This window comes from Nothobranchius furzeri, chromosome 9, assembly GCF_043380555.1.
Source record: "Nothobranchius furzeri strain GRZ-AD chromosome 9, NfurGRZ-RIMD1, whole genome shotgun sequence".
NCBI classification, from domain to species: domain Eukaryota; kingdom Metazoa; phylum Chordata; class Actinopteri; order Cyprinodontiformes; family Nothobranchiidae; genus Nothobranchius; species Nothobranchius furzeri.
The window spans coordinates 64,644,290-64,662,533 of record NC_091749.1 but is presented as its reverse complement, the minus strand read 5'-3'; the positions used below and the strand labels follow the sequence as shown (position 1 = coordinate 64,662,533).

The 18,244-nt window shown below is 40.3% G+C and overlaps 1 protein-coding gene across 1 annotated transcript in view; it reads left to right on the top strand.

Annotated features, from left to right (window-relative positions):
* The window catches only part of ankrd11 (ankyrin repeat domain 11), a 193,024-nt gene that overhangs the window by 160,690 nt on the left and 14,090 nt on the right, over positions 1-18,244 (top strand). Inside the window, exons 4-7 of the mRNA XM_015953336.3 lie at positions 544-676; positions 11,173-11,337; positions 12,255-12,455; positions 12,579-12,721. Coding sequence (XP_015808822.3) covers positions 544-676; positions 11,173-11,337; positions 12,255-12,455; positions 12,579-12,721 — 642 coding nt within the window. The remainder of the gene's footprint in view (positions 1-543; positions 677-11,172; positions 11,338-12,254; positions 12,456-12,578; positions 12,722-18,244) is intronic.

Here is an 18,244-nt window from a genome sequence, read left to right as displayed (position 1 = left end):
TCAGGAACAAAAATAGTCAAAAACAAGGTGATAAAAAAATTACCAAAAAATCATAAAAATGAGAAAAGGGAAAACGAAAATGAACAAGAAAAGGCAGTCAGTGGATCGTGGGAAAAGCAGAATCAGCAGAAAGAGCAGAACAAAGCTAACTCAGGTGTTTGCTTACCATCAACATTAAAGTGCTGTCCGCCTCAGGGGCGGACATCTAACCTTTGAGAACCCACCCAATTGGCCAAATGGGTGAAGAGCTCTATTTGATTTGTTAAAAAAAACATCATGCTTCCATTTTATGGACAGAATGCATTATGTGTAGCAAACATTTGAGCTGACCATTCATTGCAAATTTATCTGTTATTTGCAATATGCATATTGCACATGCTGATTTTGCGATAACGATATCTTTGCGATATATTGTGCAGCCCTAGTGTTCAGTTAGGTATTTTTGCTACTTTAAAACCAAGCTGCTAATCCAATTAAGGCATTTTTAGCTCTAAACTGTTGAGATTGTTTTGGTAATCATGTTTGTTTTTGCCTCTTTTGCAGGATAAAGTGTTGTCAAATAAGACTCCCAAATTGGATCGCAATGATGGGGTCAAAGAGATGAAAGAAAAGGCACCTAAAAGGAAACTCCCCTTCACTGCCGGAGCAAATGGAAACCAGAAAGATTCAGACTCTGGTAGGAGAATATTGTAATGTAACGTACCATCTGATCTCCTCTCCCATACTGGCTTTCAGGTGGAAATCAGAGAGAAAAGTGGGGAAAGTTGTTGCATCACATCCTCCCAGGCTGATGGGAAGTAGTAGTGATGTGTAGATGGGGGGCTGGGCTTTGTGAAGTGAAAGTGCTACTAGCTCTTAGCTTTAGTGTGGCTGTTTGGTAGAACAAGTAAGAGAGTGAGTGAACAGAGCTGGAATCTGAAAGGACAACAAAAATGAACCAAATACCTGTTCATCTGCAATGTGTGCAGATACGACTGGCCTTGCTTTGGTAAGACTTGTTTTCTTTCAAAAAGGACTAAAGCTTAGGCTTGTTGACTTTGGGCTTAAAGGACCCAGGGTTTAGTTTTCTGGTAGTGATCCAACTCAGAGGCTTTGCTAAAAGACTCTTCATCTTGTGGACTGGGTGGGTTGCTACATTGCTTCAAATTCAGAGATTACACTGATCCTTGTGCTCCAGATATGGAAGGAAAACTAAATATATTGCTACATGATTGCTGTGGCTTTGGGTTATATTTAGAAGATAGGATTTTTTTATGTGTTTGGTTGCGTCAGAATGTTGCTACCTTTGTGAAATTAATAACTGGACCATTTGATTCAGAAGTCCTTTGATTGCCACTCTTGAATTCCTGTGGTGTTAGTGTACAGTGCTTTGTCTGGGTCCCTTTTATTTGGCCACGGATTAAGATTATTTATTATCCTTTTTTCTTCAGCTGTAATATTAATGTGTATATAATTAATATAATTATAAGTCAGTTTGATTTCATCAGCTGGTTTTGTGTAGCCTGGCAAGCCAGACTAAATAAATGTATTATGTATTTGTCTTTCAAATGATCTCCGCATTCCACTGGACAATGAATGTGACATACTCTTGTTTCACTCTGTTGCATCATCCCACCCACCAGGCATATAGAGTGCCCTGATTGGCCCACAAAGCGGATAAAGCTCTGTGATTTGTTCACTAAGCAGATAGAGCACTATGATTGGCCCACCATTATGGACCAATCGCAGCTCATGTGTTTGAAACCCCTCTAGAGAGCTGTGATTGGCTAGCCAGAGTCCTGGTAGGAGCTGCTGAGGTTCCAATGGAGCATGCCTAGACCAAACTTTGCAAAGCAAGAATTTGGTCTAGTTCACTAGGCTAGGTTTTGTGTTATTTACCTGCTGACTAGAGGAGCCGGCTGTAAACCAGAGAGGGGTCAGCCCCCACCCCATCAGTAAGGGGAGGCTTGAATGCTCTTCTCAGGAACAATACTGGATAGGGCCATTGGTATGCAATACCTTGTTGCTTTTCAGTTCCCGCCCCAACTTACATATCTAGAATCTTTTCAAACAAAGTGCATCTCATTGGTTTCCTGTTGGTTCATTGAATTACAAGTTGCCATCAATCCGGTTTTCAGACATTTTGGTTAAGGTGTTGTCTGTATATCTTGAGATTGCAGTGACTAATCACATTTGGGTTAGATAAATAGATCTTCCTTTGTGTACTCATAGTAACTTATAGGGTGGTCTTTCAATAATTATAGAAGATTACAGTATTTTATTTAAGGAAACCTAAACTTGTCAATGTGTTTACCATCAGCATCAGAAAACTGAACTATTGTATTAGTTTAAAATGCATGTAAACTTGTTAGTCGGGCCGAAGTCACACTGATTCTAATCAAACTGAGGTTAGAAACCTGTAAACAGCTTAGTTGAGCTGCGAACGGCTAGGCACTCCCCTTCCAGAAGTGACGAGATAGCGGAAGCGGTCTTCTAAAAATATTATTGCAACAATAGCTGCGTTTTCATGTGCCTAATTTCCTCAATCCGATTGAAATCTTGGTTGATCGGAATTTCCGAATCTCTGTTCACATGGACACGAACTGAAATGATCCGATCATGCCGTGCGTACATATGCACCAAGCATTTAATCCGATTAAATAGGTTGAGCATGCGCAGAGTTGCCTTTCACGAAAGAAAAATTGTAAACAAACGCCATGAAACGAAAAGCAGGATTTGGACTCTTGTTTCCTGATATTTGGACATCACACCTCTGATTGGCTAACATCACCAACACTCTACCACTAATTCGGTTAGTGCTGCTACGTTAATGGTTTATCCCTAGTAATAACACAAGCCTTAAGGAGCTTCTGCTGTGTGGTGGAGTTGCTAATGCTAAAGGTTAGCTTCTACTGGCTAACGCTCTCTGCAGTTTCCTGGATGCTAATCCAGCAACAGCCTTCCCCATTGTGAGTTAAGATGGGTGAGTCCATGAATGAGAAATTGAGAAATTAAAACCAATAGTACAATATAATATAACAAAGAAACATTTGCAGGTTTACAAGCAAACACACAACTTACTGAATATTAAGTGACATTGTGACATAGATCTGTCAGGCCTTTTAAATCCTAGAGTTTTGCCGTCTATCAAAAGCTAATGCAGGAGATAGGTGTAGGAGATCACTTTCATGTTCAGCATGCATGAAAAACTCAAAATGATCCATTATAATCAGAAATAATCATTAAAAAATAGGTTGATCCACATCTTCGAGAATTACCACAGCCCCCCTCAAAACGGGACATCAGATTACAACATTTCAGTTTCAGGTCGCATCAGTTCACTGCTCTGTTAAAGTCCCAACCAGTTTTACCAGTTGGTATCATTTTCATCACACTCTAGTTTTATCTGCCTAAAGACCATTAGACACTTAATAATGGCCTTTAAAAGTTATTTTGAAACACACTTTGAAACATCTTGTTACAAGAGCTGCATTAGACATTCATTATGTGCCAGAGTTTGGTGTTTCTGTGGATTTGGTTACAACAAATGTTAACAACACCAGAGGATTGCAAAATAGTTGGTTTTAGCGAGATCAGTGAAATGCTTTCATTGCCCAAATGTCAGTGTGAAGTTTTTGCACACTGCACTATCATGTGCTGACTGCTGACTTGTTTCACATTAGTCACGCTTTGCCATCCTGTCTGTTTATGTCTGTACACAGGCATAATACAGTATTATAGGTCAAAAGTTGTGAAAGCCCATAACCCAGCAATAGTAGACACTGGAGCTTTTGTTACACATTCTATTTTAAATCACTGGCAGGATATTTAGAAAATACAGATAAGACGCCGTACAAAACAAAGAACATTGATTCTCTCCTGTATAACAAGGCCTTAGTGGAAAAACGGCTTTTGCCTATCTTCTACTTTAACTTGTCATTTTCTTTAACAAATTAGTTCTTTTCTACTTTCATTACTCAGTATTTGCTTCTCAGTGTTTGCTGGATTTTAATGAAGGTCTAAACTAATCAACCAATAATTAAAAGGTTTGCTAATGAGATGAGATGATGAAAATAATGTATCATTAGGTGGCAGGAGTTTTACTGATTCTCTGAAAAATCCTCGTTACTTTGTTCCTCATACTGTTCACTATTTCGTCCTTGTGGTTTAATTAGTTTTCATTGTTTCATTTTCAGTGTTAGCCAACTTTAAACCGTTGAACATGGTACAATTCTGTCTAACGTTGTCGCTAAGAACAACACACTGTTTAAGTAGAGCCAGAATGACATTAGTTTTTCTATACCAATGTTGATCTTTTGGGTCGGTATCTAGACGTCTTCCACTTCATTTTCATGCTAAAATTTGACAGAAAATATCTGTTGATGCACACAATTTCAAAAGCTGAATCTGTTTCTGAACACTGACTTTAACTGTTAAATCTTAATTTTGTCAACTGCTCAGTGTTAAAATCAAGACATCTAAAGTTAATTAAACAAGTCAGTAAACTGACCAACTATTAAATTGTAAAACCTGGTTGAAAATAAAGTTAGAAATCATTTTAAAAATATGTTATTTAAATGTAAAAATACATTTAAATTAAATTCTGCTGCAGCACTGGACTGCCCAAGGATCGCCTGACTTTATATCGGCTTTACTAAGGAGGTATATCAGCCTAAGCCCTAGATTGTATTGGGTAGGATTTTTGTAACTTTACTTACATTTTAAAGTATTACCCAAAATTAGACATAGTGTGAGATTATTTCTCTTAAATATGTTTAATCACTACTACAATCTTTACACTTAGCATATTCTCTACATTTACAAATACATTTCTTTGTACGCCTCTGTAGCAAGAAATGCTGATATTCAAAGCGATCCTTTTCACACCGGGAGAGTCTTGGTCGTGGCACGGCTTCCTCGCTGTGCTCTCCGCTGGACTCGCGATATCACTAAATCCCTCAAGACTTCAAAGGTCTCGGTTTGCTTATGCAATCCGCCATTAAACCAAAGAGAAGAAATCACATTTGATATTGTTGTTTGATGTCATAAATGATGTTGTTCCTCTCCACTGCCAGGATTAAAGCCATGAAAAACACACTTCTGGGACGATACTGGGAGAAAATAAGTCGTTGGGTCACACGTAAAGCTTTATTTATATGAAATTACATCGCTGCAGTAGTTTTATTTTGAAAATTACCGAGGATTTTACACTGCGTGAGGATTTCCTGTCTAGCCCTATGTTAAGTGCGGAAATGTCCCAGAAGCGACTCGCAGCAAAAATAGAACCCAAACCTATCTTTAGCGGCGAGTCGGTGCCGCTTCTGGGAAGCACCTGAAAATTGCCGCGCCGTGGCTGGTTTAAACACTTCATAGGCTATAATGATTCTATTAGAAGTAGTGACGTTCCGCTCCCGTTCCACACCGCTGATGCTTTCAATGTGTAACCGGGGTTAGGGTGCTGCCCTCGCGACCTGACCCCGGATAAGCTGCTGACAATGGATGGATAAAATGAAATGCTGTAATCACTGTAAACACACAACCAATGTACACACTCCAGCCTAAATGCACAAGTATGTTCTGACCTTTAATCTGCCACTACCACTGTGTAAGATCTCCCATCTATCCACACGTTTCCTGAGGAGGCTGGTTCAGAAGTTCAGTCCCTGGAGATAGAGCGTGGAAATATTTTGTTGGAATGAGATTGCTTACATACTTCTGAAAAGATTCTTTGTTTGTGAATGCTGCACTTTTATCTCAAAAACTTGCTAAAACAATAGCCTTTTACACACAGTGTGTTTGAAGCTAGGCCTTAGATGACCTCTCATACTGATGTCCTGTTTGAAATTATTGGATTGGAATAGTTGGTTTGATGACAAATCCAACATCCACCCGCCCATCCATCCATCCATCCATCCATCCATCCATCCATCCATCCATACATCCATCCATCCATACATCCATCCATCCATACATCCATCCATCCATCCATCCATACATACATACATCCATCCATACATACATACATACATGCAGGGAGTGCAGAATTATTAGGCAAGTTGTATTTTTGAGGAATAATTTTATTATTGAACAACAACCATGTTCTCAATGAACCCAAAAAACTCATTAATATCAAAGCTGAATGTTTTTGGAAGTAGTTTTTAGTTTGATTGTAGTTTTAGCTATTTTAGGGGGATATCTGTGTGTGCAGGTGACTATTACTGTGCATAATTATTAGGCAACTTAACAAAAAAACAAATATATACCCATTTCAATTATTTTTACCAGTGAAACCATTATAACATCTCTACATTCACAAATATACATTTCTGACATTCAAAAATAATACAAAAACAAATCAGCGACCAACATAGCCACCTTTCTTTGCAAGGACACCCAAAAGCCTGCCATCCATGGATTCTGTCAGTGTTTTGATCTGTTCACCATCAACATTGCGTGCAGCAGCAACCACAGCCTCCCAGACACTGTTCAGAGAGGTGTACTGTTTTCCCTCCTTGTAAATCTCACATTTGATGATGGACCACAGGTTCTCAATGGGGTTCAGATCAGGTGAACAAGGAGGCCATGTCATTAGTTTTTCTTCTTTTATACCCTTTCTTGCCAGCCACGCTGTGGAGTACTTGGACGCGTGTGATGGAGCATTGTCCTGCATGGAAATCATGTTTTTCTTGAAGGATGCAGACTTCTTCCTGTACCACTGCTTGAAGAAGGGGTCTTCCAGAAACTGGCAGTAGGACTGGGAGTTGAGCTTGACTCCATCCTCAACCCCAAAAGACCCCACAAGCTCATCTTTGATGATACCAGCCCAAACCAGTACTCCACCTCCACCTTACTGGCTTCTGAGTCGGACTGGAGCTCTCTGCCCTTTACCAATCCAGCCACGGGCCCATCCATCTGGCCCATCAAGACTCACTCTCATTTCATCAGTTCATAAAACCTTAGAAAAATCAGTCTTGAGATGTTTCTTGGCCCAGTCTTGACGTTTCAGCTTGTGTGTCTTGTTCAGTGGTGGTCGTCTTTCAGCCTTTCTTACCTTGGCCATGTCTCTGAGTATTGCACACCTTGTGCTTTTGGGCACTCCAGTGATGTTGCAGCTCTGAAAAATGGCCAAACTGGTGGCAAGTGGCATCTTGGCAGCTGCACGCTTGACTTTTCTCAGTTCATGGGCAGTTATTTTGCTCCTTGGTTTGTCCACACGCTTCTTGCGACCCTGTTGACTATTTTGAATGAAACGCTTGATTGTTCGATGATCACGCTTCAGAAGCTTTGCTGTTTTAAGACCGCTGTATCCCTCTGCAAGATATCTCACTATTTTGACTTTTCTGAGCCTGTCAAGTCCTTCTTTTGACCCATTTAGCCAAAGGAAAGGAAGTTGCCTAATAATTATGCACACCTGATATAGGGTGTTGATGTCATTAGACCACACCCCTTCTCATTACAGAGATGCACATCACCTAATATGCTTAACTGGTAGTAGGCTTTCAAGCCTATACAGCTTGGAGTAAGACAACATGCATGAAGAGGATGATGTGGACAAAATACTCATTTGTCTAATAATTCTGCACTCCCTGTACATGCATACATACACACAAACACACACACACACACACACACATAACAGGATCGATCGATCGTGTTGGTTTGTGGAAATGACTTAAGGTGGCCTAAAGTACAGTATTGTTAACTCACGTGGTTTACACATGTCTGCCCATGAACAGTTGTAACACTGAGTTGAACTTTACTAAACTCCTACTCGCTCTAAATAAAAACAAAACTCTGTTACTGAGTAAGATGACCAAATCTCAGGCTGGTAGAACCATTACACACTACTATGCTCTTCATGTACGTTGGAATTTCTCACAATACATTCAATAAGGCATTGAGAAAACATCCTGTTGGTTATTTCCTGCTCCTTCTCTCTTAACTTCCTGTTTATGCAACCTTCACGACTCCCAAAACGGAACACATTTCACTCTCAACGTGCAACAAAACCTGGTTGGGCTGGTTGGAGTGGTTATTCTCGCCATAGCTTCTGTCGGCTTACTGAAGTTTTTGTTTGTTTGGGAGTTAGCTCACACTGTAGTATTGTCTGTCTGCCATTAAACAAAATTCCCTCTTAGAGCCTGCCCTTTACATTTGATGTGTCACCTTCTCCTTGGCTCAGGTGGTCAGTCTATTCACAGGGTGACCGTCCATAGCTAGCTTGTGTTTCCCATCTATTCTCCCTTTCTCTTATCTTCTTAATCAAGTTTCAAGTATAAGAAGAGTACGGTTACAACCCTATCTTCAAAGTGAGTAATATCACTTTACTGAGACACATAAAAGCAGGGTTCCTCGGACATTCAACAGGGAGGGACACAGTGGAAACAGTAGCAAAATGTCAAGTTTATCGAGCTTTTTGTTATTTTAGCCTTTAAAGTTATTCTGTCTTTTTATTCTTACAGGATCAGTGTCATCTTTTTTGGATTAAGAATTTCTAATTATTCGTTTTTGGGGCTAGCTGGTGAAGCTAGTTGGTTTAAATTCATAATAATACCCTCTTGATGCCCAGTAATAATAAGGGAAATGTCACTGTGTTCTGTACCAGATCCATATGGTGTAGACGATCATGTTGGTGTTCTGCCCCTGATGATGAGTCCTGTATTAGAGACTGACTCAAACATTGTTAAGCCACATATCCTTTATACGACTGCATCCTGCTTCCCTGTCTTGTAAACATAGCGTGGAAACGCTAGCTTTGCAGTTTTCTGTTCTGCTGCACAAAAAAACATGTTGAACTGCTTCTGTGGTTCCCGCTGTTTTTACAGAAGGAATGTCTCTAATGGTGAATGCTTGGGAGAACGTGAGAGTGTATCAAAGAGTGCTGAAGGGCGCATTAACTATAAGTGTTCACAGATGTTGGTGAAAGTTTATCTTCTCTGTACATGTGACTGGAAAAATAGTTTCCTGGAAATCCTTTATGCACCGGAAGCGGGAGCCTCAGTGCTCGCTTCTTGCCTTGTTTACTTGTCTGTTTGTGGCCTCGAGCTTCGCATGCAGTCTTGGAGTGAGAGAAATCCCACAGAAATCAGGCTCAGACACATCCGCCGCTGCTCTGAGCTCGAAGGTTCAAACAAGCACTTTAAAAGGGTTTCTTTGTGTTTGGGGGGGTCGTATTGCTGTGAGAGTTTGCTGTTAGCAGTGGGGCTCATCTGGTTAAATAAAGGGTAAATAAAAATAAATAAACTTCATTCTCAGTCATGAAGTGTTGTACTCATGTGCAGCTTTACCCTTTCTATGGGTCATCAGATGGTATGTTACCACTGAAAATAATTGCTGGGTGTGTCTGTGGAGCAGCTGCTTTTGTCCAGTGGCACTGCGTCTCCAGTAATCCTGGCAGGCAGTGGTGACCTTGGCAAGGCCATGTTGAACTGAAATATATACCAGCTATTTCGTAATAACAGCAGTTCTGCCAAGTCACACACCCCCCCCCCCCCCCTCCCCCCTTTACAATTTTGGCTGATTGGCTTGGAAACGAGCAGACATAAACACTGCCTGCTGGCCCTCCCTTTCTTCAGGGGCTGCTGGGTAATGACACAAAGGGGACCCACCGCTACCTACAAACCACTCGCACACTATGCTGCTGTTTGTTTGTTTTGTCTCTAGTCTAGCTGAAAGGCATTTAAATTGAAACACAGTTGCAGTGGAAATGTCTTTTAAAAATTGTAGAAACAGTTTTAGTCGTACTCTTTTAGAGTGCAAAACCAGTGTGAGCTTTAAACATCCAGCTTATTCTGTTTGGTCTCATGTTGTATTTTAGCACAACCCAATTACAAATAAAGCTGCTCCCATGTTTGTATTTTTGTATCTGCAATCCCATTAGAGTGTGGAACAAGGGACTGAAATGTGGCCTGCTAAAAGCTACTTGTTAGCCAGTATCTACTGAGTTTGTGTGACAGTGTCTGAATTGGTGTTTATAATGACCGTGTTTTCATTTCACTTTTTATTCATGTTTAAATTTATGTCTGATAGAGAAATGTAGTTTACTTGTTCTCCTTTAACATTTAGTCTGTAACTCAAACAAAGCTGCTGGGTTTGTGATATTGGAGGGGTGAGCGATGCTGCAGCTCTCCAGCTTGGCTCTCAAATGCAGAACAAAGGTGGGGGTGAATAAGAGGATGGGTAAAAGCACTCTGTAGGTTTACATGACGTAGGGAGATATCAAGTGATTGCATTAGTGTGACATTACCTGGACTTTTAAAATGCACGTAAACATTTTAGTCTGAGATTGTGCTGAATTGAATTAGTCAAAGTCAGACTAACACACCCAAATAATGCAGTTAGAAGTGGAATTATTCCTGCATGTGTGTATGTTCATTCATAGTCAGACTGACCCAGATGCTCTGAGCATGCTCCACTGATCCTGCCATAAGCTTTGACCCAATATCACAAACAACATGGAAAATCCCAAAAGCACTCTTTACTTACTCTTAGTGAAGAGTTGTGAAGTGGTTTCCAATTCAGCCCTCAATGGTTTCTGTCATTCTGGCTTTTAGAAAAAGCATTTTATTATATACGATTAGGCGGAAAAGAGAAAAGGGTAGTTGGACATATTATAGTAAGGGAAGGAATTCTTCTTGTGCACTTGTACTTTTAGCTACAGCGTAGTTTTATAAAGCTAAATGAGCCCAGATCTGTCTTAACCATATATTCTTACCACAGATTGATGTTAGAGTTTTATCAAAATAAATCTTAACAAGAATGATTGGGTGATTGTCTACATTTTAAGTCTGTTAAACAGCTGTTTTGGGCTATTATTTAGGTAGTTTTGTTGCACATCCTTAAAAACACATGCTAGACTGAGATCAGTCTGGATGCAGTAGCAAATACTCAGCCACGGTGCAGTAAAAAATCATCTGTAGTTAGTGCACATAATCATAGGTAAGAAAACCACAAATGGAATGCTAATTTATTCCTCCTCTTAATGCGTGTCCATGTATTAATGCATGCAGTTTAGACATATATTGTGTTTGAAGGGTTTTGTTGGGGTAATTTTAGCAGCACTTGTATTTTTCACTATTTCCTTAAAGTTTAGGGAATTGATCATATTTTGTGACTGTGAATACACACATCTACTGTACATGTGCGTCACACTAAAATGTATTTGTTGCATTTCTGTTCTTGCTTGTGTGACAGAGAAACCAGGTCCAGAGAGGAAGCGCATTAAAAAGGAGCCCACTAACACCCGGAAGGCGTTTGGAATCGGGATGCCGGGGATCCGGACTGGGTACCCCGTCTCTGAGCGGCAGCAGGTGGCCTTGCTCATGCAAATGACAGCTGCGAAGTCTGTCAACAGTCCAGGTGCGTGCTTATCATTTAGGCCACGTCTTCCATGGACCGGTGGCGGAAAAGAAAAAGAAGAGGATGGGATAGAGCTTTATATGTAGACCGTGTTTGTGGGAGAGCAGTTTGCGTAGGTGGATGACAAGTGAACCAGATGGGGGATGAGTCACGAGTCTTTATGTTTTTGTTTATTTTGTGGATCTTGATTATTTAGCCTGCTGATTTTTGCCTATTTTCTAGTCAGTTCTTGGCATCGAGTGTCTTGCAACACATTATTTCTTGTCAAAAGAAAAAATTAAACATTCTGTCCGTTAATCTCAAATCCAGCATGTACGGAAATTAAATCAACTGCGCTGTTAGCATTACCGAGAGTGCAATCTAGCCTAAATAACTGCAGACCGCCAAACACACAAAATGTGCAAACATTTAATTGTTTACTTCTCCTTTCAGCTGAGAAATAAATAAAAAAAATACAATTATTTAGATTCACTGTATTCTCTGTAATTTGTAATTGTATTAATTGCTTATATTCACATTATTATTCAGGTTTATTTTATTTATTTGTGTTGAGATTTAGGTTGAAGTAAATTAGTGAGGCTCTGCCTTTTATTTATATGTTAATTCCTTTCTTGCATGCCTGCAGTCATGGACTTAGATTAAGTGAATGTGTTTCAAATATCATTTTAGACAACAGCTGTACAAACTCAATAATGTAAATGTGATAAAGACTTGAGTTTTAAATGTGATGAAAAAGACTGACGTAAAAAATAGGCCCAGTCACTCAGATACTGACTGGTGGAGTGTGAGTGCCCCCTTCTGGCTTTGTGCAGGTCAAACACAGCAGAAGTCGAAAATACTGGAATAATTACAGCATATTAATGAAATTCTAGAGACAGTTCTGGAGTTCAAGTGAAACATCCATCTTCTGCCTGCAGACTCAACACCAAAGCATCAGTCGCAGTCCTGTCTGGGTCAGAAGGGAACGCCAAACTCTGCATCTAAAACCAAAGACAAAGTAAATAAAAGGAATGAAAGAGGAGAGACTCGACTGCACAGAGCAGCAATTCGAGGAGAGGTGCGCCGCATCAAGGAGCTCATCAACGAGGGAGCTGATGTGAATGTAAAAGACTTTGCAGGTAAGAAGCTTGTTTTTGCTGCCCTGTGCTTCAACAGCTTGGTAATATGTAAATATTCATGATTTACCAGCGTACACTTCAGAGACATGAGCCATTTGTGTGTGTGTGTGTGTGTGTGTGTAGGCTGGACTGCATTGCACGAGGCATGTAACAGAGGGTATTATGATGTGGCCAAGCAGCTGCTGGCAGCCGGAGCTGAAGTCAACACCAAGGGACTGGATGATGACACTCCTCTGCATGATGCATCCAACAATGGACATTTTAAGGTAAATAATAAACAGAAAGCCATTTTGTGTTCAGATCCAATCAGAACATTCAAAAGTCAAAGAAATGAAGTCAGTTGTGTGTCAGCGGTGAGTAAAAGATGACTGCAAAATAGGGCTGAACAATCTCGTTTTTGGACCGAAATTGCGATTTCAAACAGCACGATCGCGTGACCGTCAAAGCTGCGGTTTTAGCGGATTTGACTGATCCAGGATCAGTTGTGTAACTTTTTTTTTTTTTTCACATCCGGGGCTTTCCCCCTGTGTTACGGCGGCAGCAAAAGCCAGCGAGGGGGAGGGGGGTGGGGTGTCCCATCCAGATTCGAGCCCAACTCCACAGCTGACAGAGCTGCTTGTTCTGGTTATTTTACCTGTTCTATGTTCTCACACACAGCGCTGCTAGAGCTGATAATAATGGCACCGTAGGTGAGCCCGGGACAGAGAGAGAGAACGTAATTGAGTAAGGGAGAGAGAGACTCCTCCCACATCGGAGCCGGTTCAGGCTGACTTCTAAAGCTTGGTTTATGCTTCATCAGCGCGAGTGCGAAGTTGCGCAATTTAGAAGGCTCAAACTTGAAAGCTCAACTTCTTTTTAAAAATTGGTTTGAATGTTTCTGACGGCACACGTTAGTTCAAACAAGCTAAGGTGTCAGAATGCGTGCGTCTCTGTCACAGAACTGACGTTTTAGTGGGGGGAAACCAGACGGCTTCGAAAAACGTGCAGCCAGCCTGCCGCGGTAATTAGGGTTGGGCATCGTTTGATTTTGAACGATTCCGATTCCAATTCCTCGTTTTGATTCCAGTTCCTATCGATTCCGATTCTTTCAAGACATGACATGCTTTACATGAGCCAGCTAACCACAGGTCCTGCTTGATGAAATAATCTTAACTTCAACATGAATTTTATTCTAGGAACAACAACATCACCTTCATTTAGACAAAAACATGTTTTGGAGAAAAAAAGAAAAAGACTTGCAGCACAACCAGTGTGTTTGTTTCTGACCACAACCAAAGTCTGGAAGAAGCCTCTGGGATGAGAGGCTAAATGTCTCCAACATGTCCAGAAACGTCCAGCTGTTTTCAGCTAAAACTCTCAGGATGATCATGTCCAGGATGACTGAGAACTGCACCTCCACGCTGCAGCAGCATTCAGTCAGAACAGGAAGTGAAACTTAAACGTAGCTGCTGTCAGTAACAATCTAACAGATTTTAAACATTACAGCTCTCAACAAATAATTAGTTCAGAAAGGAAATTAAAATGTTCACAACTTTGTTTATTATTATTATTATTATTATTATTATTATTATTATTATTATTATTATTATTATTATTATTGTGTCAGAAGCGGGTGTGGTCCACCACAGAGAAGCTGCTCTAGCATGATGACATTAATTATTGAGGGCTGCTCAGATAATCGAATTTTAATCCCGATTACGATCTGAGTTTTGAACGATTAAAAAAAAAACAAGCCGATTATTTGCTCCTCCCACTTGCGCTGCCCTGAGTTGCAAATGAAGCGCTCCTCCCACAGTGTTGCCAACTTAGCGACTTTGACGCTATTTCCAACAGCTTTTCAGATCCCCTTCTTGACTTTTTAAATCTTGAAAGTACCTAGCGAACACCTCAGAAACATCTCTGGTAACCCTTAGCTACTTTCTGGATAACTGTCGTCGACATTTCCTGCAGGTTAGCTAAACACTCCGCCTGCGCTCCGGACCGTTCTTCACAACATTAGGAAAGGGAATGATGTAGTGATGTGTCAGTCGCTAAAGAAACGGCTATCGGAGCCGGCTCCCTGTTGGATTAACCAGAGTGTGTGACACACACCGTACCTGCGGGCTCCTGAGCCATTAAAAACGGCTAAATGTGCGCGTGCGGCGCGCTAAACACACGTGCAGCTTGCCCCGATTGCTGTGAGACCGGGTTGGGGGGTGGGGGGGTGCAGCTGTGGTTGGGACAATTATTACATTAATTGATGGACTTGTAAATAAATAGTTTATAAATAAGGTAGAAATAAGTTCCTCACGCTGATAACTACTAACTAACCTCTCTGAGGACACGGTGCTAGTGCACTCTCCTACAGCACCTTGACACAACTAAATAAATGTTACGCAACATTTTGTGAACATCAATTTATTTGCATTTGTTATAAATGCCACTGTGTAATTCTTGCTGTCAGTATTTGCAAGTTATTGGTATTTGGTTCTGTACTGGTTAGACTTAAATGAGTTAAACCAAGGTCTATAGCCCTTGGGTCATAGACTATGAGCTATAAGTATATTGGTCTTTTTATACTGGGAATCAGGAGTTATTTTAGTGATCATCTTGTTTCTTATTTCTTTTTGCCCTGATTGTGCCCAGAGCATTTTATGGCTGAATAAAAACAAATAAAATCAACATAAATTGAAAAATCGTCCTACATAGTCAAGATCTCAATTTCCGTCACAATAATCATGACTATTATTTTTGCCATAATTGAGCAGCCCTATTCTACAGGTTATTGTTCAGCCTTCCGACGCTCACGCCGCTGCGTCTGACCGCTGACGCTCCGTGTGTGTGTTTTTATTTCTGCGGTGAGACAAACTCACCTCACACCGTCCAGAGTTCGTTCTTTAAATCTTCTATTAAATCCACCGTGTTGATGTGTTTAACAAGTTTCCTCTACGGCGCATTATTCGCTGCAGGAGTTAAAGTTTACGTTACGGAGTAAAAGTCCGGCAGATGCATTTGTTTATATTTGGCCGCTGTGCGCGGGCGGGGGGGTGGGGGACTCGTGCTGCACTCAGACAGCTGGTGTGATCAGCTCTGAAAAGCGTTAATCAGAATTTGCAGATCACGTTTATTTTTCACGGAGATCATTTTTCATGGAGATCGGCCACGGATTCCTCTTGCGTCGGCATTCTAGGAATCAAAACTAGGAATCGAAAAAAAAAACTTTGAATGATTCCGGGAAAAACTAACATTTGGAACTGGTTCCAATCGATGCTCGATGCCCAAAACTGTGCATTTTTTGTTATTTAATACATTTAAAAGCTATTTCTACCTACAGATTTCCTCCATGCATTTTTGGAGTAGAACATGTTTTTATAAAGCTCCTCTCTAGATAAAAACCACAAGCACAAGTTGCTTCACAAACACATAAATAAAGAACACAATGGGAGAAAATATAAATAGCTTTAACTGTTTTTATTGTATGATTAAATAGTAAATATTAATTTGAATGATTTGTTGTACTAGATTAGAATCTAGACCATCTTTTCCCTTAATCTACAGAATGGCTTGGCAGGCTAATGTTAGACCTTTGTTTGCAGAAAATTGTGAATTGAACTAGGGCTGAAACGATTCCTCGAGTACCTCGAATAATTCGAGTACAAAAAATCCTCGAGTCAAATTCTCTGCCTCGAGGATTCGTTTAATTCATATTTAATTAATTCATGGCTTTGCAGTCGCCCGTGGTCATGTTTCACCCGGACTGAAATAAGTGACGCACATGCCCACTGGACTGAATCGCACACGCGAGTAGGGAATGTAACTTAACTTTATCTTAAGCTATGGCGGACAACGTGGATCCCGGTGGAGTGCGAAAAAGACAGAAAATGTCAAGATGTGGGACCATTTTTCACGTCGTAAGGTGGAAAACGTAGTCCAGTGAAAATACTGTAAAATGGATTTAGCCTACCACAACACCTCATCCTCCGTGCTGCAGCACCTGTAAATGTCACTTCTGCAAGCGGACTCGGAGCCTCTACAAGATAATGCTTTTTAGCCTGTATTTCCATATATTCTGCGGACACTGCGACTTTTTCGTTTGTAGCACTCAGTTTCAGCTCACACCGTACGTCTGGTAGCAACACGTCGGACTTAAAATGTGCTAAAAAATAGCATTTTTACACAAAACGTCGGACTTTTTATTGTGTTGTTATTGATATTTGTTGTCCCTCGGGATTGCTGCAGGATTACTGGTATTTATGAGAGGAAAACGAAAGAAAGTAAATAAATGTTTTGTGATCAGTATAATTTGACAAAACCACGGCAAACATGCTTTCTCGACAATCCTTGTTATTGTGTGAGAAAAAAAGTGTTGAAATTAAAACGGACGTGTGTTAATAGGGAAACAGCCGGCGAGCTGTTTGCGCATGCGCCGTGAGCGGTTCTGGTTCTGTTTGGGCCGCAGCCGCCCGCAGCGCTACTTCAACAGTTATCCTCTGGCTTGCAGGCTAGCAGATTCTCGCACGAGGGGAAAATCGGCTCAGGTTGTGTACTTATTTTTTGCACAGGCATTTGTTTACTGTGAAGTAAAGTTGAAGTGCTGAAGTTTTGCAAACTAATTTTGAATAAAACTTGAAGAATAACTGGCAACTGCTTGCTCATTTTAAGAGGTCTTTCATAATTATAACATGCTATTTGATATAATGGTTTACAAACACAAAGGGGTAATTTATTAGAGTACTCGATTAATCGAAAAAAATATTCGATAGAGTACTCGATTACAAAAATATTCGATAGCTGCAGCCCTAAATTGAACCAAAATCGCAGTTTCTGCTAGAAAAATGGCAATTCAGTCTTTTCCTAAAATCGTTCAGCCCTACTGCAAAAACAGATTTCTGCTGCAGCCTAAAATTCTGCTCTTGTTGTTCTGCTAGGCTTGTTCATGACCAGTGTTGGGCAGCTTACTTTTAAAAAGTAATCATTGAGGTAGTAACTCGGTTATCACTTTGCTCAGTTTCAGTTCAGTTTATTTTTATTTCAGACGTGTACATTCACAGTCCTTACAACTTATTCTTCCAATACTTTGTTTGAAAAGGAGTAGGCAGGAGTAAACGCTTATTTAGCCCTGCCCCATCAGTTTAACTCTCATTCTCATTGTAAAAGTAATTAGTTACCTAGCAAAGTAACTGTTACAATACTGTGAATTCAGTTACATTTTATATCTATACTGTCAAATCTTTTTTCAACTGAATGATTCTTACTATCTAGAATGAACATTTCAGATATGAAGTATTCGTTCAGTAAGAATGTTCCTATGGAAATCTGGAATGTTAAGTTCTACCAGGAACCGGTGGCGCTTGTGATCGGCAGCCCCGCCTCTGTCAGTGCGCCCCAGGGCAGCTGTAGCTACATCGTAGCTCATTACCATTAGCATGTGGATGTGTGTGTGAATTAGGGCTGGGCGATATGGCAAAAATAGAATATCACGATTTTTCCAATATTTTATCACGATTTCGATTTTATCACGATTTTTTATCCATGAATAGCCTAACTTCAATTGCGTATTAAAGGAGAGAAACATTGAATAAATAAACATTTATTCATATTAGGGATAATCAGCACAGTGCTAACACACTTATATTTTAAACTCACACCAGATGATAAAAGCCCTGAGAGAAACAATTACAAAAATCAGTTTTTCTCGTTTTTCAAGTAACTTAACATAAATTAGAATCGTAAACATATTTAAAGTGCAAACATGTCAATTGCAAACGTATTGTGCAAACATTAACTTGTTCAAAATACTATGTATCTCC